The sequence below is a fragment of the Lethenteron reissneri genome, chromosome 60 (assembly GCF_015708825.2).
Source record: "Lethenteron reissneri isolate LAM-NWPU_2019-01 chromosome 60, ASM1570882v1, whole genome shotgun sequence".
Lineage (NCBI taxonomy): Eukaryota > Metazoa > Chordata > Hyperoartia > Petromyzontiformes > Petromyzontidae > Lethenteron > Lethenteron reissneri.
In genome coordinates this window covers 2,849,212-2,874,153 of record NC_083838.1, presented here as the reverse complement: position 1 = coordinate 2,874,153, position 24,942 = coordinate 2,849,212, and the positions used below count along the sequence as shown (strand labels likewise).

General features: G+C 53.6%; 1 protein-coding gene across 1 annotated transcript; it reads right to left on the bottom strand.

The window, feature by feature from the left end:
• Window positions 1-7,919: 7,919 nt before the first annotated feature.
• LOC133358010 (four and a half LIM domains protein 3-like) lies at window positions 7,920-24,543 on the bottom strand. Its single transcript, XM_061576282.1, has 5 exons — window positions 24,422-24,543; window positions 13,710-13,873; window positions 11,715-11,910; window positions 10,916-11,094; window positions 7,920-9,654 (listed from the first exon to the last, which is right to left on the bottom strand). The coding sequence occupies exons 2-4, from the start codon at window positions 13,857-13,859 to the stop codon at window positions 10,952-10,954; spliced, it is 489 nt and encodes a 162-aa protein (XP_061432266.1). The 5' UTR covers window positions 13,860-13,873; window positions 24,422-24,543; the 3' UTR covers window positions 7,920-9,654; window positions 10,916-10,951.
• Window positions 24,544-24,942: the final 399 nt, after the last annotated feature.

Here is a 24,942-nt window from a genome sequence, read left to right as displayed (position 1 = left end):
TCAAACATAGTTTAGTTTTATTTGAATATTTTTTTTAGTAATTTGTTCATCTTTCCTATACTTTGCACTCATATCGTGTTTTTGTATTGTGTTGTTGTTGTAATGTTCTGACCCCGTGCCCCTACTGGGCATCTGTGACGAAAAGAAAAGAGCTTCATAGCTCATCGGATTTCTCCTGAAGTATAAACACAGATTCTGGTTCTGGGTGTGACAGACGTGAGTCACATCCACTACCGTTGAGGGATTTCTTGTAACAGTAGACGCTGACCGACTTGTCTTTGTCGAAGCAACAATGAACCTTGTGGCACTCGTCCATCGGCAGATTGTAGCCACACTCCGCGCGATCGTCCACGTCCTCGTTGGGAAGGCATTCTGAAGGAGGAGGAGGAAGAAGGAGCAAGAAAGGAGGAGGGAGAAAGGAAGAAGAAGATGCCCCCAAATAAATTCTCGACTCGTGTCACAGAGCAGCATACCTTTGGTTCCCTTGCTGCGGTTGTTCCAGCTGATGACGGACGCTTGTGTTGCGCCCCGAAACGTCGTGATTTAATTTAATTTATTCTATACCTACGTGACTTTACCGAAAGAACCAAAGAGTATGGATTCCCTGCAGTCACACAAACTTCAAATCTTGTAGAGCCGCACACATTGCTACCTGCGTGTGACTGGCAGGCTAATGGCCACTATTTCAGGCCAAGGTGTTCAGTCACCTCTAGTTCCACACAGGGACAGCTGCCACTAGGGGTGGCGGGTGGTGGTGGGAGGTGTCCCTTTATATTGACGCTGTGAGACGAGGCGCGATGTGAAGTCGCCTGTTGCTTGTTAAATACTCCGCGATGTCAAAAGCGAATCATCACCGTTACTTGTGTAGCAGTGGTGGGCAATGTAAGTGGGCTGTGTCGTGGGTAGTGACTGTGTCGTGGGTCAGTGACTGTGTCGTGGGTAGTGGCTGCGTACGGATGACCGACACGGCTCGGACCAGCTGCATGAGGAGCCCCGCAGAAACCCGGGTCGTGTTGTAGAGCGACCTCGCAGCCATTGCCCCAGGGACACGCAGCTGGCAGACAGAGAGAGAGGCGTCATCGTCAGAGATTCACACAGATTGTAATCATCATCATCATCATCGCAGAGAGGGATAATCATGAGAGATTCACACAGATTGTAATCATCATCATCATCGCAGAGAGGGCTAATCGTGAGAGATTCGCACAGATTGTAAACATCATCATCATCATCGCAGAGAGGGCTAATCGTGAGAGATTCACACAGATTGTAATCATCATCATCGCAGAGAGGGCTAATCATGAGAGATTCACACAGATTGCAATCATCGCAGAGCGATAGGCATAATAATCAGAGATTCACACCGAGTATAATCATCATCATCGCAGAGAGAACGACTCAGAGAGAGAAAGAGAGCGAGGACGACTCAGAGAGCGAGGACGACTCAGAGAGAGAGAGGACGACTCAGATAGAGAGAGGACGACTCAGAGAGAGGAAGAGGACGACTCAGAGAGAGAGGACGACTCCGAGAGAGATGACGACTTAGAAAGAGAGAGGACGACTCAGAAAGAGAGGACGACTCAGACGCGCCCGGAGGAGGACGAGGGAACCTCAGACGAGCTTGTGAACGCAGTCGCCACGCTGCGAGTAGCCGGCGCTACCCAACAATTGCAACACCCCAAGCTCTGCCGTCCTTTACATATATGAAAGTGTTATCGTCCAATTAACGAGTGTTCACACACGTGGGAGAACACCGGAGCACCCGATGAAAACCCACGCGTAAGAGAGAGGGGGGGGGGGGGTGAGGGCGCAACGCTCTATCCCGTACAGGTACAATAGGTTGTGTCCACACCTTGCATGTGCAGTCCCCCCCCCCCCTATCCTGGCAGAGCCAGTGGTTACCCTCGACCCTCACGGCAAGGGAGTGTGGAACAGATGGAGATTGATCTCCACTTTGCTGTACCGCCGCCTCCTAACACGGCGAGGGGTATAGCTCCTCCTCGACCCCCCCCCGCGCTCCCCCCCCCCGCGCCCCCCCCGACGGGAAGCGAGTGCCACACCATCTGTGTGTGATCCGCCAACCATGGCACCAACATCGTCAGTGAAAATTAATTTCTTTCGAACTGCTTTTCGTGTTCAGCTCGATGTCTTTCCTTTCCCGCACCCCCGATTAGCGCGATTAGCTATGTACGGTGCGAAAGAAGTTCAGACAAAGATAACCCGGATAGCCTGCACAGAGCGTTGGGGGGCAAGTGCTGTTGGCGAGTATCACCTCTGAAGGTCGGGACGGCACACGAGGGGGTGGGTGGCCAACACCACGCCCGGCTGCCTTTGTCTCCCCAGTGGCGATGTTTACTATACACCGCACCAGGTACTCACTTGAAGACTGAGTCGACCTCGGGGAGGCCCAGGACCGGTTCGGATAATCGTCACCGGTGTTGGCCGTGAGCGGGAATCGAACTCGGGTCGCCGGGTTCGTAGCGCTAACCACTGCACCAACCGCTCCCCACGAAGTTCAACAAACCCCACAAGCACACAACAACGACAACAACAACCGCCATTCGCCACTAAGTGGCGGTGACGTCACCACGATGCTTGTGCCAGGCCAAGTGCACCTTGAGGCCACGTGAAGTGTCGAACGCCCGCTGGCAGGAGGTCACGGGGCAGACCCAGCAGGTGCCACGGGTCGACTGACCGAGATGACCGAGATGACTGGCTGATGCACCACCTGTGCCCCCTACTGTACCAACTTGCTGTGCTTTAGCCAGCACACAAACACACACGCACGCGAACAAATGTAACCCAGACCATGGCTCTCATCATCGGGACACCACCAACACCACAACAACATCGACAACAACATCCGGAGGCCGACCTACAACTGTGACAACGGCGTGCCCGGTCTCTGCCACTCACGGATTGAAAACTTCTCAGCCACCCTAACCCCCCCCCCCCCCCTAAGGCGCAAGGTGCCAGACGATAAAATCACCTTCGTTCGCAAATCGCGAGGGTTGAGCCGACAACAGCAGCGGTCACGCGTGACGGTTCCACGGTCGCCGTTCCGAGGCACCAACGGCGACTTTCGTTCCAAGGCACCAACGGCGACTTTCGTTCCCAGGCACCAACGGCGACTTTCGTTCCAAGGCACCAACAGCGACTTTCGTTCCAAGGCACCAACGGCGAATTTCGTTCCAAGGCACCAACGGCGAATTTCGTTCCGAGGCACCAACGGCGAATTTCGTTCCGAGGCACCAACGGCGAATTTCGTTCCAAGGCATCAACGACGAATTTCGTTCCAAGGCACCAACGGCGAATTTCGTTCCAAGGCACCAACGGCGAATTTCGTTCCGAGGCACCAACGACGAATTTCGTTCCAAGGCACCAACGGCGAATTTCGTTCCGAGGCACCAACGACGAATTTCGTTCCAAGGCACCAACGGCGAATTTCGTTCCAAGGCATCAACGGTGAATTTCGTTCCAAGGCACCAACGGCGAATTTCGTTCCAAGGCATCAACGGCGAATTTCGTTCCAAGGCATCAACGGCCGAGGAAAGAGGCCTCGTCACGGAGTCTCGAGACCCCCTCCCCCCCCCTTTTCGGGAGGGTCGTGCCACGTTCGCGATCCGGCCCTGGGTCTCGTCGTCGTCGTCATTGTTGTTGTTATATGAATGTGATGAGATTGATATTTTCTATTAACAAAAAAAATGTCTATGTATAGCAGTAGAGGTTCACATATGCGAATGCAACGTATACACTCTTGAACAATTAACCGCACACACCCAGTACGCGCGCGTGTGTGTGTATGTGTGGTTAGCGCGCTGCGCTATGAACCTAGCGACCCGGGTTCGATTCCCGCTCACGGCCAACACCAGTGACGATTATGTGAACCGGTCCTGGGCCTCCCCTAGGTCGACTCAGCCTGAAATGAGTACCTGGTGTGCTGTGTAAACATCGCCACTGGGGAGACAAAGGCGGTCGGGCGTGGTGCTGGCCACCCACCCCCTTGTGTACCGTTCCGGCCTTCATAGGTGCTCGCTAACAGCACTTGCCCCTACAGTCTGTTAAGGCTATACGGGGGGTCTTTGTGGTTTCAGGAAAGGGTGGTCCTGCACAGATGCCATATTTTCTGTCCGTCTGCTACAGCAGAGGTGTAGGGAATTCCAACAAGACCTACATCTTTGCTTTATTGACCTGGTCAAGGCCTATGATACCATCAGTAGGCCTGGGCTCTGGGTTGTTCTTCGTGCTTTCGGAGTCTCTGACCCTCTGCTCACGATCATTAAGGACCTTCATGACGGTGAGCGGGCCCGGGTAAAACTACGTGGCCGGGAGTCGGAGCTATTCGCTGTACACCTTGGGGTGCGACATGGATGTCCTTTGGCTCCCACATTATTTAACATCTATTTTGACCACGTAGTGCGTGAGGCCTTCAATAGCTGTACCGTAGGAATTTCTATCTGGTACAGATATAATGGGAGGCTGATCGATGCCCGGGTGCGGTCAAGGGATGGCTACCTATTGCTCAACCATGTTATGTATGCCGATGATCTGGTAATCACTCAGAGGAGGAGTTCGATGTGCTGCTGCTGAACCTAGAGCTTGCCACTAAGAGGTGGGGCCTTACTATCAGTCCCACCAAAACGAAGCACCTGCCTGGGTATTTTGTATCATCGGACACTCCACCCCCACAACTTCCAATCGGTGATGGGGCAGTAGTGGAGAGAGTGGAGAGTTTCCCATACCTGGGCAGTGTGCTTATGACCGGCTCCAGTTTAACAGCAGAGGTCTCACTCCGAATCAGTCGAGCGGCAATATCTTTTCATCGGTTGCGTAACGCTGTGTGGAAGCTACCCTGGTCTGTCGCTCCGCACGAAGCTTCAGGTCTTCTCGGCCACAGTCATTCCCTCCCTTCTCTACGCTTGTGAAACGTGGACCCCCCTAATGGAGCATCTTCGCCGGTTAGAAACATTTAGGCTGGCCTGCCTACGATCCATCCTGGGTTTAACCAGGGTAATTCCTGCAGTCACGAAAGCTTCAAATCAAGTGTCGGATCTTCTTTATTTGACCTTTTTGCGCCGTCGCATCGGCGAGTCGGCGATGCGACGTTTGCGACGTGCGCGGGTGACGTGAATGAATGCAGTCAACATCCAAAACGAAGGACGAACACTCAACTCGGACGCGCATTTCACTTTCGACCTTCATTGCAAAACGCGCAAGTGTGGGCGACCATTCCCATAGCGCTCTCAATGTGCATGGCAGTGGCGTGCGGCTGTCACGGCAATGGGCGATTCCATACTAAAGAGTCCATCGGGTTTTAGTAAAAAAAAAGTTAATCCACAAACAGCTCTGATTATACAGTATTATTGATGACAAAGAGAAAGGTCCCCCGTATAGCCTTAACAGACTGGTGGGGCAAGTGCAGTTAATGAGCACCTATGAAGGCCGACACGGCACACAAGGGGGTGTGTGGCCAGCACCACGCCCGGCCGCCTTTGTCTTCCCAGTGGCGATGTCTGCACACCGCACCGGGGTACTCATTTGAGGCCGAGTCGGCCTAGGGAAGGCCCAGGACCGGTACAGATAATCGCCACCGATTTTGGCAGCCGTGAGCGGGAGTCGAACTCGGGTCCAGCAGGGTTCATAGCGCGGCGCGCTGACCGCTGGACCAACCGCTCCCCACGAAGTTCAACAAAGCCTCCAGCACACAAACACGCACGCACACACGACCCAGATTATGGCTCTCATCATCGGGACACCACCACCACTACCGCCGCCACGACTACATCGACAACATCCGGAGGCCGACCTACAACTGTGACAACGGCGTTCCGGTCTCTGCCACTCACGGATTGAAACTTCTCAGCCACGGAAGACCCGAACCCCCCCCCCCCCCCCACCAAGGCGCAAGAAATCTCGAGTGGTCTCCCGATTCTGCTGCGGTTCTGGACGATGAAATCACCTTCGATCGCAAAGGGATATTGTGGGAGGGGGGGGGGCAAAACGATGAGGGTTGAGCAGCGATCACGCGTGACGGTCCCACGGTGGCCGTTCCAAGGGCACCAGCGACGGCCTCTTGCTGAGATGTCACAAATGATGACAGATGATTGCTCAACGAAGTTGCTTTTATGGTCATGCGGGAATTGTTAGCAGCCAACTGTACTCAATAAAGGCGTGTCGCCGATTGCTAAATGTGGCAAGGGGAGAAGCCCAGAAGGGACTTGGGAGAAAAATCCACGGGAAAAAAAATACGCGGACTTCAAATGCACAGAGGAGGGGGGGGGGGGGCGTCAGACTCGAGGGTTCGAACCCACGACCTCCTGCATACCAGGCGAGGGAAGTAAGATCTTGCCCCGATGAGTAACACGTGGGTTGGTGGGACGTGTGTTAACACCTGTACACTGGTTTGCAGTGCAAGGAACCCGAAAAAAACACATGGACTCTATTGGTATCCACTTCAATCGGCACCATCTATTGCAACTACACGTGCTACGATTTTATTTTTGTACCAAAAATCTTTGTAGTTTCATCCACATATTAAAACACGTTCCGTATTTCAAGGCAACGTAACAATCATCCTGCAATTCCATGGAACAATCCTCACTTCCTCGTGTACAACTAATTACGCGGTAAGCACCGGGGTTTGTTCAGCGGTATCCGTTTAATCGGAACCGGTTACCGAGTCTGATAAACCAGGAACCCCTGATCGATTCCAGTGGAATTGTTGTTGATGAATGGATGAATGATTGCGCTACTGGTTTCGTTGAGACTTTCCCCTCCCCATCGCTTCAAGCGCTGATCGTCACACGTCCGTACACATGTCTCTGTTACTGGTAGGAACCTCCTGGTTACACCAACCCACAGGGGATTATTGTGTCCGTCCGTCGTGCAGGGAGGGGCTGGGTGGGGCGGGAGGGGCTGGGTGGGGAGGGTGGGGAGGGGCTGGGTGGCGGGTGGGAGGGGTGGGGCTGGGTGGGGAGGGGCTGGTCACCCCGTGGTGCCCTTATAAAACTCAACGTTTAACCTACTCACGCCGGCTTGTGCCCGCCCTCACAGTCGGGGATATTTGCGGAATACACCACGCCGCCGTTGACCCTGGCCATTGACCGAGCAACCCAACGTTCCTACCAGCTCCCTCCGCAGGAATGTGTTTAAGAAAAAAAGGTCAAAACGTCGTGCGTTTGTTTGCTCCGGAGTCCAGTCCTGGGGTTCCCAAACTTCAATCCACCTCCACCACGCTCCGTCTCTCCACGTTTACCAATTTACTCCTCTTCGTCCAAAATAATAATTCACTCTTGATTTGAAGCTTTTGTGACTGCAGGAATCCATACTCTTTGGTTTTTTCGGCAAAGTCACGTAGGTATAAAACAAAATAAATCACGACGTTTCGGGCGCAACACAAGCGTCCGTGCTTTCCCACCTGATGACGGACGTTTGTGTTGCGCCCGAAACGTCGTGATTTATTTTATTTTATACCCACGTGACATTACCGAAAGAACCAAAGAGTACAAATTCACTCGTTCCACGTGACACGCGCCCGATGATTGTTAAACATGGCCCCACGTGACGCGCGAGAGAGGACGACTCGGAGAGAGGACGACTCAGAGGCGCCAGGAGGAGGAACCTCCAGATGAGACGGTAGCAGCGACCAACAATCACCCAAGCTCTGCGCTCCTCTACATATCAAGGTGTTTATACGCGTGGGAGAAAGCCCAGGCGTGCGAGGGTGGACAACTCCCTCGGGTACAGGCGGAACAGGTGGAGTCCACCACTTTGCTGCCTTCTCCCAACCACGGCAAGGGAGCTTCACAACCCATCCTTGCGTTGTCCACCAACCCTCGCAGCTGCCTCCACAACGCCGGATGACTGACCCGCGTGCATCGCCGACGGCGGACAAATGGACACTCGCCTCCACCATCACATGATAATTAAACAGTTTATTCAACAGGGAACTCAACGCACATTGAATGATACAGCAGCTCCTTGCGTGAGCGGTGGTGCAGCGGTGAGCGCTACGCTGCGCTAGGAACCCGGCGTCCCGAGTTCGATTCCTGCTCGCGGCCAACAGCAGTGGCGATTATCTGCACCGGTTCTGAGCCTCCCCCTAGGTCGACTCGGCCTCAAATGAGTACCTGGTGCGGTGTGTAGTAAACATCGCCACTGGGGAGACAAAGGCGGCCGGGCGTTGTGTTGGCGTACCCACGCACTCGTGTGCCGTGCCGGCCTTCATAGGTGCTCGCTAGCAGCACTTGCCCCTACAGTCTGTTAGGGGTTTATACGGTGAACCTTTGTCTTTGTCTTGTTGGCTGTCAAGTAAACGGGGCTATCCCGGCAATCATCGTTATGAATTATAATACGACGGAGCACATCCAATATGATAGTGTACATAAGCACATGCAAAAAAATCCACCCGTTGAGGATGTTTGGTTTTAAGCAAACCCATCGGCGTTGTATCTTCTACGTTCTACACTGGCGCAGTTGGCCACCCCTGCTGTACAAACAACAACAATAACACAAAGGGGGACGTATCGTTCACTGTGAGAAGACGACCTTGCATTGTCTCGAGCGGTGTGGTGGTCATATTCTAGTTGTTGTTATTACACGGATCATGTTGTTGTTGTTGTTGCTGTTGTTGACGATGCTGCATTGGTAGTGGTGTACAAGCACTGACAACAACAACAACCACCTCGACACGTTACGTGTCAATAACAGCTCTGCGTGGAGGGGCAGGGAGCCTTAAAAATACATCATGGACGACACACACACACATTCTTCATTTGAAGGCGTCAGAGTGTCAATGGCGAATGTGTTGCGTGTGTTTAGCTGCTGCGACGATTCGTCGTTGATTTTTGGGCTCGGCCACGTAACGGTCTGGCCATATCTGTGTCGTCTCGACAACCCGCACCACCACCACCCGACCGATCAAATTAATTGTTCGACTTTCCCCGCGGTAAGCGAGCCGAAACAAATAGCACTCGTAACAAACGCTTTGACACCGCGCGACGATTCAACTTGCTTGGCCGTGTCGGGTGGTGGAGGGCTTCACACGGACGCAGTTTCGGCGTAAGGTTCGGTCTCTCCCCGACCTCTCCATTCGCTTGCCACGAAGAAGGGTTAATGCCCGAAACGTCTCCCCGTACGGTATACATTTGTCCCTTTCAAGGCGCCCCACACACACACACGCGTGTGGCGTTATTGACGAACGTGTTGACATTTTGCGGGTGGGATTTTTTCAAATCTTATTTTTCTTTCTCACTTCACGGATAATTTGGCGAGAATCGATTACCGCTGTCCCGTCCCCCATAAGAAACCGATAACGGATCCAGTTGCGCGCGCCGTCACCGTGGTAACGGCGCGTGGTCACCACGGCAACAACGACGACGACGGTGACGTCGACGGTGACGTCGACGAACGGCCCAGTCCCGACCACCCGCGCGCGATTCAACAGCAAGCTGGCCACGTGGCCGCGAACGCCGGCACCATGGACCCCCGCGCCTCGCACCACCAGCCACGTTCCTCCCGCTGGTCCGCTGGGTAGAAGCCGATGGGAGCCACGGGGTCCTCACACACCCCTCCCCCATAGGCCACATGGGAGAGGGGGGCGGTGTGGGGGGGGAGATGGGGGAGGGGTGTAGGAGACATGCACGGAGAAGCCACCTGCAGTTCACGGACACGCACCGTGGAGTCGCGTCATGAGCTCGTCACGTGGTGGGGGGCGCTACGCAGTCGCCGTGGTCACTCCGCTTGAACCCCCCCCCCCCCCCCCCCCCCCCCCCGGTCAGTCACCTGCTCGTCGCTCTGACATTGCTACTGTGTCCAGTGGACTTCACGCGATCACTCGGCCCACCCGTGTCGGGGACTCCGGTTCTATGCTGGCTCTCTGAGATGCATTGTTTGAGTGGCACCTTGTAGAATAAAAATTGTTGTTATTGTTGTCATATCAGACTGGCCGTGTTTACTTATCCATGGGTGTGTTCAACTGCCATACGCGGCAGGCTGCTGCAACACTCATTCACTCAATCATGCACGCGCACCCACCCACCAACTTACTCAATTTCGCACTCACGCACGCACAACAACAACAACTGCCATTCGCCACTAAGTGGTGGTGACGTCACCACGACGCTTGTGCCAGGCCATGTGCACCTTGAGGCCATGTGAAGTGTCGAATATCCGCTGGCAGGAAGTCACGGGGCAGACCCAGCAGGTGCCACGGGTCGACTGACCGAGATGACCGAGATGACTGGCTGATGCACCACCCGTGCCCCCTACTGTGCCAACTTGCTATGATTTAGCCACCCAGCGTTCGTTGTTGTGAGCGTCGCTACTCCGCCCGCACTCACGCACTTATGTTATGTATTTTTGAATTTCAGATGATTTTTGAGCTCTGTATATTTATATATGTATTTGACCCCAACATATTATGTAACACAAATGTTTGACCTCGAGATATTTGGTGAATCCGGCACCGCTTGAGCTGATTTGGGGCCGATTTTGTCACACGTGCATACAGAGGCCTAGAATATACGATTCTGCGTTCCATTTTTTATTTTACGATTTTTTATTTGGCCAGGTAAAGCCCACCGAGCGATATACCTCTTTTTCAGAAGCGACCTGGCCATGGCAAGTAACCGCCCAACGAAGTGGCTTATCGCGTCAGAATTCACAACAGCCAAATACTCTGAGCGCACGTTGATTCTCCATGTGGTGGGGGGAAAAAAACGAGAGAGGACACCGGAGGAAAGAAAATCCTCGCAATCACGGTGAAAGAGAGAGAGAGACACAAACGTCAGGGTCTGGATCGAATCCACGACGACCTCCTGTACACCAGGCGAGGGAGTTAACATCTCCTAGCCACCGTGGCGCATCTGCCCCCACCATGACTCGAGCGGGCTATCTGTAGAGGGTTTGCTCTTACCACGGCATCGAGGCCGCGGCTTCCAAACCGCCGGCCCTAAATCTTCTTGTGGCACGGGGCGCAGTAGACGGCCTCGCCCACGGGGATGAAGCCCTTCTTGCCGATGGATTCGTGGCAGCGGGAGCACTTGAAACAGTGGTCGTGGAAGGTCTTCCCCTCGTACACAATCTTCGCGGTGCCTGCGGTCAAACAGCAAACGGACGCAAAGCCTCGTGACATTCATAATCGAATGGAAGGCATGTCGTGCGCTTCGATCCTCCACACTTGGCCCGCTGAGCTCATAACAACGTCGTTACGACGCCACCTGACCCACACGACCCACCCAACCCAACCCACCTACCCAGCCCACCCCACCCACCTGGGTGGATGCCCTTCCTGGGCCCCCTTCACCAAATGACCAATCGCCACACCCGCTGAGCTCATAACAACATCATTACTACGCCACCTGACCCACACGACCCACCCAGCCAGCCCAACCCACCTACCCAGCCCACCCAACCACCTGGGTGGATGACCTTCCTGGAGACCCCCCCCCCACCCTCCCCACCTGACCAATCACCACACCCGCTGGGCTCATAACAACGTCGTTACTACGCCACCTGACCCACACGACCCACCCAACCCAACCCACCTACCCAGCCCACCCGACTCACCTGGGTGGATGACCTTCCTGGGCCCCCTTCACCAACTGACCAATCGCCACACCTCGCTGAACTCATAACAACGTCGTTACTACGCCACCTGACCCACACGACCCACCCACCCAACCCAAGCCACCTACCCAGCCCACCCGACTCACCTGGGTGGATGACCTTCCTGCAGCCCACGCACTGATTGGCCAGCGCCCCGGTCGCGGCGGCCGGCGAAGCGCCAGCGCAGGCGCTGCAGAGCGGCACGTCCCCACTCGAGTCATACGGCTTGTTGGCCACGGGCACGCCGCAGCGGCCGCACTTGAGGCACTTGTCGTGGTAGTGCTTGCCGCTCACGATCAGCTCCTGAGAGAGGGCGGGGGGTGGTTGGGTGCCGTCGCGGTGGTTAAGATGAGATGTTAACTACCTCGCCTGGCGCGCTAGGAGGTTCGTGTGGGTTCGATCCCGACCACGGGCGAAGCCTGTTTGTAAATGTGGAGTTTGTGCGTGTCTCTTTCTCTCTCTCTATCCTCCCCCCTCCCGTAGTCACGTGAATTGTGTCTCCCTGTCATCCGTTTTATGATTACACGCTTTTATTTAACTCACTTCGTCTGTTGTATCCTCAAAAAATAAATCTTGTAACTCAATTTTTACCCACTTCCCAATGTGCTATCGACTGCAAACTTCGTATAGCTATGTCATACTGATGACAACACGATATTCTATCATTAAAAATATTTTTTTTTGTTACAATCTTTTTAACGGCTCTAATTGTCCACGCTCAATTGACGTTGCCTGTAAATCACCACGTGGTCCCTTACGTCACGGCAAGCCTCGGGGAGCCACGCCCAGGGGCGGGGGATGTGGAAGGAGGGGAGGGGCGATGGGGGAAGGGGGCCAGGGGCAGCTCGGACAGTACATTTCATTAAAGTGTGTTTTTTAAAAAGTATTTTTAAATATTTTATTTCCCCTCCACGTGATGAAGCCGCTTCGTTGAGCGATAGTTTATGACGGCCAGGTCGCTTCTGTAAAAGTGTCGCATAGCTCAGTGGGCCTTACCTGGTCACATGAAAATAGTAATAAAATAAATCGTTCGATCTACATAACTCATTCATGGCAACGTTACAATCATTCTACAGGTTGGGTCCAGATGCGTCCCCGGGATGGAGTATTGGGGGGTGGGGGTCGATCTTTGTCAGCGTGTCAGTGTGCCCCTTGGTGTTGGGATGGGTGGCATGGTGAGGGTTGTGTGGAGTTGTGAAAGTGCGGGGCTATCTTTGTCAGCGTGTCAGTGTGCCCCTTGGCGTTGGGATGGGTGGCATGGTGAGGGTTGTGTGGAGGTGTGAAAGTGCGGGACGATCTGTGTCAACGTGTCAGTGTGCCCCTTGGTGTTGGGATGGGTGGCATGGTGAGCGTTGTGTGGAGGTGTGAAAGTGCGGGGCGATCTTTGTCAGTGTATCAGTGTGCCCTTGGTGTTGGGATGGGTGCCATGGTGAGGGTTGTGTGGAGGTGTGAAAGTGTGGGGCGATCTTTGTCAGTGTATCAGTGTGCCCCTTGGTATTGGGATGGGTGGCATGGTGAGGGTTGTGTGGAGGTGTGAAAGTGCGGGACGATCTGTGTCAGCGTGTCAGTGTGCCCCTTGGCGTTAGGATGGGTGCCATGGTGAGGCTTGTGTGGAGTTGTGAAAGTGCCGGGCGATCTTTGTCAGTGTATCAGTGTGCCCTTGGTGTTGGGATGGGTGCCATGGTGAGGGTTGTGTGGAGGTGTGAAAGTGTGGGGCGATCTTTGTCAGTGTATCAGTGTGCCCCTTGGTATTGGGATGGGTGGCATGGTGAGGGTTGTGTGGAGGTGTGAAAGTGCGGGACGATCTGTGTCAGCGTGTCAGTGTGCCCCTTGGCGTTAGGATGGGTGCCATGGTGAGGCTTGTGTGGAGTTGTGAAAGTGTGGGGCTATCTTTGTCAGCGTATCAGTTTGCCCCGTGCGTTGGGATGGGTGCCATGGTGAGGGTTGTGTGGAGGTGTGAAAGTGCCGGGCGATCTTTATCAGTGTATCAGTGTGCCCGGGCGGTATTGGTGTGTCTGGGAGTGGATTGAACGTGGGGCGTAGGGGGCAGGCTGATCTCTAGTCTCTTTTGCCCGGGGCAGGGTGGGTCGTGGCCGCCGTACCCGCTGGCCGGGCCCAATGGACTGGGCACAGGCGGCGCACGCGTGCGAGAAGAGCTTCTCGAAGCACTCGGAGCAGTAGGTGCGGTTCTCCCTCATCACGTATGAACGCCCAGCCAGCGGCGTCTGGCAGTGCTGGCAGCGGTCCGACATGGCAGCGGCAGATTCTGGAGCGATGGGGGCCAGGGGGGCGAGGGGGACGAGGGGGGGGGGGGGATGAGAGAGGGGGGTGAATGCGGTTAATGAGTGAAAGCCATGTAATGAGAATATGAAGAGGGGACAGTAACGGTGGTGATGGTTATGAGTGGGGAGATTAAGGAGGGGAGGGGGGGTGTGGAGGGAGATGTTTGTTCCAGTGAAGAGGGGGCCGATGAAGAGAGGGAGAGAGCGACAGCGTGGATTGAGCCAAAGGAGAAGGAGGAGCAGAGCAACAGCAAAGATTGAGAACGTAAATCATGAACAATTGATAACAGCAAGACATCTAATGGCACAAACCTACCTTGTCTTCTTGGTTCTTTCGGTAAAGTCACGTAGAAGCACCACCGAAAGAACCAAGAAGATGAATCCCTGCAGTCACGAAAGCTTTAAATCGAAATTTAAACCTACCTTGCTTTTAAAGGCATATCTCGTGAACAATACCCATTGATAATTTACAAAAAAAATATCCCAAGGCACGATGCTCTATTGTTGTTGTGGCCTCAATGCCTAACCAACAGCAATCTCACACGTCCGTTTTAAAGAATAATAACTCTCAACGTATCTACAGCGCTGTCATGTATATGTAATCCCTACCAAAGATACCGGTGGGATTACATACAGATCGACGCTCACACACGCACACCTATACACACTCATTATTAACTTGGTGTTGAAAGACCTTCATACGTAGAGGTCCACAGAGCTCCGGAAATTGTATGAACGTCGGCTCCCCGGCGTCTAGCTGCTGCTGCTGCCTTGCAGCTCATATGTGGTGAGATGTTAACTACCTCGCCTGGTATGCAGGAGATCGTGGGTTCGAGCCCCGACCAGGACTCCTGCTGTATATTTGCAGTCTGCGTGTCTCTCTATCTCCCCGTGGTCGCGTGGATTTTTCTCCGGGTCCACCGGCTTTTCCCCTCCGCATTTAGAATCAACGTCACCACGCGTTTAGAGTCTTTGGCTGCCATAAATATCCACGTGATAATGATAAGCCACTTCGTTGGGCTATTTTTGTGGCCAGGTCGCTCCTGAAAAATAGCTGCTATTTAAGCTCAATGGGATTTACCTGGTACATAACAAAACATAGTTTATTTTCATAGGTAAAATTTTAATGGTTTAAATTTTGTGATTCCTCTGCGATTGTGATCTGTAATTTGTAAGAACGGCCCAGCCCTTACCGACAAGTATTTACGAGCACACAGTCAATTTAGACACGTCCCTAGATTAAATATAAATACACAGGGTGCTTCAAACAGATGATAACACTTATATGGGACTATCGTTTTTAATTGCAAAAATAACGGATAATACACTTAACATCATAACAAATGCATGTTAATAGCTTCAAAAAGTCAAAAAGTTTCCACTCGTTCGCCATCGTTGTCAACACGTGCCCGGAATCTTCTCCACGTGGTCTCCAGAGCCCAGAAGCAACACATTTCTCGTGGTGTTGTTGCAAATTCTCAGAAGCGTTAACATTTTTTTTGAGCACCCTATATAATAAATAGCGTTTTTTATTGTTAACATTAAGTTTCAAGTAAAATTTCGTGGAACCGAGTGAGAAACTCAAAAGAGACCAGGGCGAGGGGATGATATCTCATTCGCAAGAGCGACAAACACGACGACACGGGGGGCAAAAGCTCAAAGCGGGCAGCAAATGAGCCAAACAGAAAATCAGAGGACACAAAAAAAAACGAATGGCGACCGTCGCGTGAGAAATCCAAAACTATTTTAACAAAACACGCAAATCGACGTTAACTCATGAACATCGTCCATTCCTCCGCGGCGTGACTCGACTCGGGCAAGATGACATTTCGACTGATGTCTTGTTGAACTTCTTTCGCACCGTACGTAGCCAACCGTGCTCACCGGAGGTGCCGCGGGGGGTTGGGGGGAGGTGAAGGACAACAAACTGAACGCAAACAGCAGCTCTAGAGAAATGAGTTTGTCAATCGAGATGATGATGATGATGATGATTTAAAAGTGGCATTGCTCCAGTGGCTTCCGAATATCGGAAGGAAGAGCGTTCCAGACGGCCGCAGAAGCGCATCTGAAAGCACCGTGCGATGCGGTGACCACCGACTTTGTTCGACGGCCAGCCGGAAGCCGCTGCTAGCGGGGATGACCGCAGTTTCCGTGATGGTTTATGCTCGTCGACAAGGTCAGCAAAGGTATTGTGGTTCACTTGCAGCAAGCACTAATAACAGCACCGGGAATGATGTCGAGAATTCTAGGGGGCGTGCGGAGGGGTGGCATGGGGGGCCATTGGGGGGGGCAGTGGGGGGGGGGGCAGTGGGTGAGTGTCATCTCGGCAGCATCACCGACCAAACCCTGCTGAGCTCACGGGTTATTTGCGGAGACATTTGGCGGGGTCGGTTTTTGGAAATGTATCTGATATCTCTCCAAGGTGCACGGACACTATTTGGGGCAACGATGAAACTGGAGACATTTCTGATTCATTCTGGGCGGAGAGCGGATGGGGCCGCTCACCGATTTAGCATGTTTGGGGCTACGTTCAACATACAGACATACGTGACCGAGTGCCCGACTCCACAGGGCTCAAACCTAACGGAGGCGCATTCACTCCGCCGTTTGTGCCATTCATAGACTGCGTCGATAGCACACACACTGGATTTAAACAACACACAGACAAAAATCACCCGTATAGCTTGAGCAGATTGTTGGGACAAGTGCTGTTAGCCAGTAGCACCTTTTGAAGACCGCCACGGCACATGAGGGGGTGGGTGACCAGCACCACCCCCGGCCGCCTTTGTCTCCCTAGTGGATCGCACCTGCTACACACACTCATGCAGGTGGGCAAGAGCTCTTTCGGCCTTTTCCAGGCCCACCGGCTCACAAGAACTGCACGTGTTTGGGAGTTGTCAAATATCAGAAGCACCACCATATGGACTCGAAGACTTTAGTAAATGTGGCCATCTCAACGAGGGGCGGCGGTGATGCTGTGCGCGTGCGTCGCTACACACGGAAAGGTTTGGATGGGGCTGCACGATGGGTTTCCTCTGTTGTTGTTGTTAATCATCGAAACTCAACGCGCACACCACACACACACACACCACCCGCGCGTGGAAATCGCGTGCAGTCCTCGTTGTGCATCATGGAGAGAAAAAAAAAGGACCCCATCAGAATTTCCCACAGAAGTGCATTGGTTGACCCTCTCGTCCGGGATCACGTGGCACTGGACGCGAAACACAGCCCCGAGCGAGATGTAGAACGCCGCGCGCCTTGCCACCGCTCAATTCCGTGGCCTGTGCAAGACCTGCCGTCCCATACAATCTAACAAGTGTAGTGACATAGAATTGGTCACATAGCAGCATAGCGCTGGCTGCTGGCAGGGAAGGGGATATGCAGCTTACAGCAGCCCTGACCGACAGCAGGCCACGTGATACACCAGAGAAGGATGTCGGGGAATGGTCACGGAAGGGCCACACGAGAAACCCGCAGGTAGGTTCCAGAAAGGGGGAGTGACTGGGGGCGGAGCCAGGCCACCCTGACAGTATATAGGAGGGGTCCCTGTAGGGGACCTCGGGGCTGTCGTGTGGAGTGGGATCCCCGTCGCACTGCTGCTGGAGTCTTCGCCGTCTCGGCGTCGCCAGTCAGGCAGTCCAACAGCTGTCCTGACTGGGAGCCGTAGTTCATTTTAAGACGAGTTACAGAAAGTGTTGACTGTTAGGCCGTGTTAATAAACAGAGTGCCTCCGACTCTTAGTGTCTCCGAGTCAGTCACTACACATGGGAGAAGGGCAGGTGGCGGGTGGCGGCGGGGGAAACGCGCCATGCTTTTTTAAAAACTTATCATTGATTTAATTCGCCACTTACTGGTTGCACACCGGTTGCACTTTGCATTGCTCGCGGCCTCAACTTGTTTCGCTCAGTCGGTTGTCCTCCGCCGAGGTCGTGAAGAGGTTTATTTTTTCTCATTCCTGTTGCTGCCCTATAACACACCCCCCCCCTCCCCCGCACAGTTCCCGTTCTGCTGCAACTGTGCGCTGATGCCCACGTTTGTCGAACTCCTTTCGTGCCGCGCGTGGCCGAACGTGCACGCCGGAGGGTGATATTGCCACGTAAAACAAAGACGGGTTGATTGAGCGCGTGCCACCCAACTCGCTGCGAAAGCAGCATCGGCGGGCGATGGAACGAACTCCGGACCGGCATCGCGAAATGTTTCTCTCTCGTGACTTCGAGATGTGCGCGATTTCACGGTCCACGAGCCAGTGAGCGGCAGTGGTGGAATGGATGAGGATGGCCGCAGAATCGGGCCATCCCCGTGGCAGCAGCAGCGGCTGTTGGCTAAACCGTCGGACAAAGACGGCGGTCATCTGCATCGCGCGGCGCTTTCAGACGTGCTGCTTCTGCGGCCGTCTGGAACGCTCTTCCTTCCGATATTAAGAAGAAGCCGTCGGAGCTATTGCACTTTGAGATGATCTCGATCGATGAGCTCATTTCTTTAGAACTGATTTTTTTTTGTGTGTGTTTCGTTTGTTGTGTTTCTTCTGCATCCCCGATTAGCACGGTTGGCTACATACGGTGTAAAAGAGGTTCAAAATATGTACATACATATATGTCCCATTGTAATCGTCACCCCCCGCCCGGCCACCTTCACCCCTCCATTCCTTTCCAGGCCCTTTCGGCCCATCGCTCCCCCCCGGTGCAGTTACACCACCTGCACACTCAAATATACGCCGCTGCCCATGAGCAAAGCGCAACACCACATCACTACTGCTGCCTGCTTGAAAGCCTGATTGCCTGACTGCCTGACTCACTGACTGCCTGGCTGCCTGGCTGCCTGGCTGACTGCCTGCCTGTCTAACTGCCTGCCTGAATCACTGCATGCCTGCCTGCCTGGCTGCCTGCCTGCCTGCCTATCTGGCTGCCTAACTGGCTGCCTGCCTGACTGCCTGCACGCCTGCACCTGGCCGGGAGCTGCTCTGGTGCCTGTCCCCAACCACCCCGTGCTGTTGGTTCCGATGCGGGCAGCGGAGAGTGTCAACGACTTAAAAATAGAGACACTCAACACCCCCGCTCCGTGAGGATGACCGTGCAAGGGGAGAGCGTGGCAAGAGGGCAGGGAGGTAAAATTAAGACGGATCTCTCGTCCGCACATGTCGTTCAATTGGCTCTGGCCACACACACACACGCACACACGCACAAACACGCACACACGCCAAGATAAAGACTCCCCCACCGTGTGGACTTCACAGACCGTTGGGACGAGTGCGCTTAGCAAGCACCTTGTGGAGGCTGGCACGGTACACGGGGGGGTGGGTGGACAGCACCACGCCCGGCCGCCTTTGTCTCCCCAGTGGCGATGTTTACACACCGCACTGGGTACTCATTTGAGACCGAGTCGACCTAGGGGAGGCCCAGGACCTGTTCCGATGATCGTCATTGCCGGTGTTGGCCGTGAGCGGGAATCGAACTCGCGTCGCGTGGGATCGCAGCGCTGACCGCTACACTACCGCGCCCCGCATTTCACACCGAGATAAACGCACATACACAGCCGTATACTCCTACACACTGACGCACAACACCCCTACAGCTACACACTGATCCACACCAGGGAGACGCTCCTGATTTTCGAAATGAATATAAAACAAAAGACAAAAATCGGCTCCAAGAAGCAACATTTCAGATGAACCAACATGACCGCGTTTCGGATTGGTCCTAAATTGTGACGTCACTACACGTGTCGTCACCTCCGGTACGCCACTCCCACGACGTCACGTGGCGTCCATTTGGACCGCACGCGACGTCCACACTTTGCTTAAGTTACGATGGAGGCGGCGACCCGGGTGTTGACACAAGGCCCGCAGCAGCCTCAATTACCAATCGAGCAACTCGGAGTGCCTCGCCAGGAATGTAACCCCGGGTCACCGGGGTCAGAGAGCAGTGCGCTCCAAACGTACACAGAGGCCAAAAGACAAAGATCCCCCGTATAGCCTGAGCAGACTGTTGGGGCAAGTGCTGTTAGCGAGCACCTATGAAGACGGGAATGGTACACGAGGGGGTTGGGTGGCCAGCACCACGCTCGGCCGCCTTTGTCTCCCCAGTGGTGATGTTTACACACCGCACCAGGTACTCATTTGAGGCTGAGTCGACTTAGGGGAGGCCCAGGACCGGTTCAGATAATCGTCACTGGTGTTGGCCGTGAGTGGGAATGGAACTCGGGTCGCCGGGTTCGTAGCTCAGCGCGCTAACCGCTACACTATCGCTCCACACCACACAGAGACCGTACCCTAACACACAGCACACGTCCCACATTGCTCGGGCTTCGATGTCATTGTCATCATCGGCCACCATCGATCCACTGCTGGATCAAAGCCTCCCTCCCAAGTCGCGGCCATCTCTCGCACGTGCACTCGAGATGATGTCATCGCTTCATCTCCTCCCGGTCGACCTCCTCCTCTCTGTCGCGTTCCATTCCTTGGCTGCCACTCCATCACTATTCCTAGCCATCGGCAATCGTCCGCCCCTTTTTAAATCCTTTATATTAAGTTCGCTTGCTTGCGTGCTTGCGTGCTTGCTTGCTTGCTTACGACCGTGCAAATCTTTCGGTCGTTTTTTTAACCCACTTCCCGTGATCCAATCGAGCTGACATTTTGCACACAGACTCGTTGTGCGAGACAATTAAGGTTCGTGAAATTTTTTTTCCAAAATTTTACACTGTTTAGGGAAAACAAATTAAATATTTAATTACCAATTGCTTAATACTGGCAGACAATCATCTGACCCATAGGTGGCAGCCATCTCAAGCCAGAGGACGAGAGGACTCTAGCCGCCACGCATATAAAGGATTTAGAGTGAAAACTTTGTTTTTACGGGTTATACTTATTAGCCATGACGTGTCCTGCCCAAATCCACTTAAATCACCAAACAGCGTTTGAAAGTTGTCACTAACCTGCGCATTTTCTCTAAACCGCGTGTTCCTCATTCTGCCTTTCAGTGCGATCTCAAGTGCACGTCTGTTCATGAATGCTTCCTTACAACACTTGTTTGACACTTGCCATCCCACGGCTCGCCAACTCCGTTGCTATTCTTATCCATCAGCGATCATCCATCCTTTCCAGTTCACGACGTGTCCTGCCCAACCCCACTGCAGAATCTGTATTTAGACTGCAGCGCTTCGCTTCTCTGAACAGTTTTCACTGATGTCATTCATCTGCAAATGTTCCCCCCCTAATCATCTGCCCACTACACCGTTTCCAAATATATGAAAGAGCTTTTTTCCGTTTGTTTTTTCCAGTAGACCATCGCCTGTCACGTCTGTCACGATGCATGCCGTGATCTCTGTGTCTGCTCTGCGTGGGTGTCACGTGCCCCGCGAGTGTTGTCACCGGACACTGCACCAGACTGGGTGGGGTTCCCCCAGGTGCATTGTGGGGACAACAGTTGCCCCATGGCACTGTTTACAAACACGGTCGCAGGCCCCTGTATTCTCTCCAGATTTAACAATCATAATAATCATACTAATCTCGATTTTATGAAGCGCGTTTTTATCTATATGAAGTAGCTCAAAGAGCTGTACATCAAAATAAGACTGCACTCACACGTGTAGATGTAATCTAAGCGAAATAGAAAACTGATAATAACAATATAAATGACTACACTCGAAATTGCAATGAAATTAAGAACCATTGTATAAGCGAATAATAACAAAACGGAAAAATATAATCAGACGTTTTTTTCATATCTCAAGTTACGGGGGTAGCCTTACAAGTAGGTGAGTTTTAAGACGCGATTTAAAGGGCGAAACGGACTCAAAACCCCTAACGGACCTAGGAATGGAATTCACACAATCGCGAAGCTTGGCTGCAGATGGCTCCGTCTCCCATAGGACAACAACACCACCACCACCACTACGGCCGTGTCTTTGGCATGACGAGTAGACCAGAATCGCCAGACCTATTCAGTATTCGCACCAACACCACCACCCGGGGAGCGGCAGCACTGCATGTTCGAAAGATCTCAGCCTTCTCCGGACACACCGGCGCAAAATCACCCAAAGCGTCGGCCACATTTCCGTGTTAGAACTTCGCCGAATCAAAATGTGTTGGCCACGCCAACAAAGGCGACGGGCGAAACGAGGAAGGGGTGGGGGGGGAGGTTTCGACCTCATCAGGACTCATCAGTCCGTTCACCAATGCTCGCTCGCTGCCTAACTCACACCGTTGGCAATCTCGATTCCGCGTTGGAAATTCCACGTTCCCGTCACGGTCTCAACGACAGCGTCACCCAGAATGCGCCCCGAACCCATTGATGCTCCCACGAACCTGCCCCACACGCTAAGCCTGGAGAGCGCTTGTACCGGCGAATAGCATTGCACGATATCGGCTGCTGTGGGGCATTGCCATCAGCAGAGGTATGTTGAACCTCTTTCGCACCGTACGTAGCCAACCGCGCTAACCGGAGGTGATAATCGGTGACAGTGGAGCGAAACGTCGGACATCAAAACTTGAGCATGCCCCCCTCATTTTGATCTTGTTTTTACACGTGCGTCTTCATTGTATAGGTGGGCGGGCGGGGGGGGCTACGACCTTCGTTTAATCTACAATGCAAAGCGTTGCTATGCCCTTCCTTAGTGGTGGGGGGGGGGGCGTGCTTCTTACTCCGAGAAGTAAATTGAAAGTCGAAAACACAACCGGAGGGCAGACGGCCAGCGCATGCGAAGTCAGCCCTCGGGCGACGATAAATGAGAAAAAAATTAACCCGTAAAAACAAAGTTTTTCACTATAAATACTTTATATGCGTGGCGGCTAGAGTCCTCTCGTCCTCTGGCTTGAGATGGCTGCCACCTATGGGACAGATGATTGCCTGCCACCATTAAGCAATTTGTAATTAAATATAATTAATTTTTTCCTAAAAATTTTTGGAGAGAAAAAATTTCACGAAAATAAATTGTCACGCACAACGAGTCTGTGTGCAAAATGTCAGCTCGATTGGATCACGGGAAGTGGGTTAAAAAACGACCGAAAGATTTGCACGGTCGTAAGCGCGCAAGCAAGCAAGTGAACTTAATATAAAGGATTTAAAAAGGTCCGCCACGAATGACGAACGCGGCTCCGTCTTCACAGACGGGCGGCCTCGTGGTCTTTGACGCTCACTGACCAGGAAACATTTAACCACCCCCCCCCCCCCCATCGAACTGCCAAACGGACACGTGTTGAGAGCCCGGCAGCATGGACGTGAGTGACACCCGCCTCCTCTCCCGGAGCCCCCCATGTCCTCAAATTGCCCTAACCCTCTTACGCGCGTGCGTGTGCTAAGGCTATACGGGGAATCTTTGTCTTTGTTGAACTTGTGGGGAGCGGTGGTGTAGCGGTTAGCGCGCTTGCGCTACTGAACCTGGCGAGCAGAGTTCGATTCTCGCTCACGGCCATTATCTGAACCGGTCCTGGGCCTACCCTAGGTCGACTCAGCCTCAAATGAGTACCTGGTGCGGTGTGTAAAAACATCGCCACTAGGGAGACAAAGGCGGCCGGGCGTGGTGCTGGCCACCCACCCCCTCGTGTGCCGTTCTGACCTTCATAGGTGCTCGCTAACAGCACTTGCCCTAACAGTCTGTTAAGGCTATACGGGGGGTCTTTGTCTTTGCTGAACTTTCGCAACCTACGCAGCCAACCGCACTAATCGGAGTTGCCGGGGGTAAGCAGAACGAACTAAACACACACAAACAAAATCTGTTTTAAAGAAATTAGTTATTTTTCGATCCAGATTAACCACCGTCATCGACACTGCGATTCTCACATTCACACATTCGCAAAGACAAAGGTCCCCCATGTAGCCTGCTTAGGCTGTTGGGTTAAAGCGCTGCTAGCGAGCACCTGTGACGAACAGGATGGCGCACGATGGGCTGGTGTGGCTAGAACCACGCCAGACCACCTTTGTCTCCCCAAGCACTGCATTCAATCTCACACCGCACCAGGCAGAGGGGAGTCCCTCCAGGACTGGTTCGAAACTTCGCCACCCGTTGCTGGCCGCGATCGGCAATCGAACTCCGCTCGCCGGCTGCCGCTTAACCACTGCGCCACCGCTCCCCCCATTAACGTGTTAACAAAGACAAAGATCCCCCCTATAGCCTTAACAGACTGTAGGGGCAAGTGCTGTCAGCGAGCACCTATGAAGGCCGGAACGGTACACGAGGCGGTGGGTGGCCAGCACCACGCCCGGCCGCCTTTGTCTCCCCAGTAGCGATGTTTACACACCGCGCCAGGTACGTATTTCCGGCTGAGTCGACCTAGGGGAAGCCCAGTACCGGTTCAGATAATCGTCACCGGTGTTGGCCGTGAGCGGGAATACGAACCCGGGTCACCAGGTTCATAGCGCAGCGCGCTAACCGCTACACCACCGCTCCCCACAACTCGTTAACATTAAAAAAAATTCACATCCTCACTAAGGCAGCAAATCTCCCACCAGAACCCATCGCGCACCCTTATCCGCGTAAAACCGCGCAACAAAACCACCACTCCGCGCCCCATCCCGGCTCTCAAGTCTAACCCATACCTGGGTTCCTCGTGAGGTCGGGGAAGGTGGAGGGGGTCTGTGTGGCTGAGATGAGCACGGGGGTCTGGGTGTGCCTGACGGCCCCTTTAAGCCTCGGGCCGCTCCTCCCGCCGCCCTCTGATTGGACGCGACAACTTAGCAACTGACTCATGCCCATAGGCTCCCTCACAATGTGCTTCGTAAAAAAGAAGTAAACATCGTTTGGTTAACGCCACCCGCTCGCTCCTAATTTCGTGGCTGCGGGGGGTGGCGACGGGGGTGTTCAACGTCCTCGCCTTGCTGTGCAGGGAGGTTTCGTGGGTTCGATAGCGACGCTGGTGCCTGCTGTGTATATTCGGTAGTTGGCGGTGTGTGTGTGTGAGTCTCTCTCTCCCCACCGTGGGTCGAGTGGATTTTTCTCCGGGTGATTCGGTGGGGAAGGGGGGGTGTTGGTTTCCGTCCACGTTTTAAAATCGACGACACGCGTTTAGAGCGGTGAATTTGTGGCCGATATCAAACGTTCAGGACGATCAGCCACTTGG

Bases quoted from the DNA above. Each gene is read 5' to 3' on its own strand.
- LOC133358010 (XM_061576282.1), bottom strand. From the start codon at position 13,859: ATGTCGGACCGCTGCCAGCACTGCCAGACGCCGCTGGCTGGGCGTTCA. The intron at 11,911-13,709 runs GTACGGCGGCCA...GCCCTCTCTCAG, and splicing joins CCATTGGGCCCGGCCAGCGG to GAGCTGATCGTGAGCGGCAA. The intron at 11,095-11,714 runs GTGAGTCGGGTG...GTTTGACCGCAG, and splicing joins CAGGAAGGTCATCCACCCAG to GCACCGCGAAGATTGTGTAC.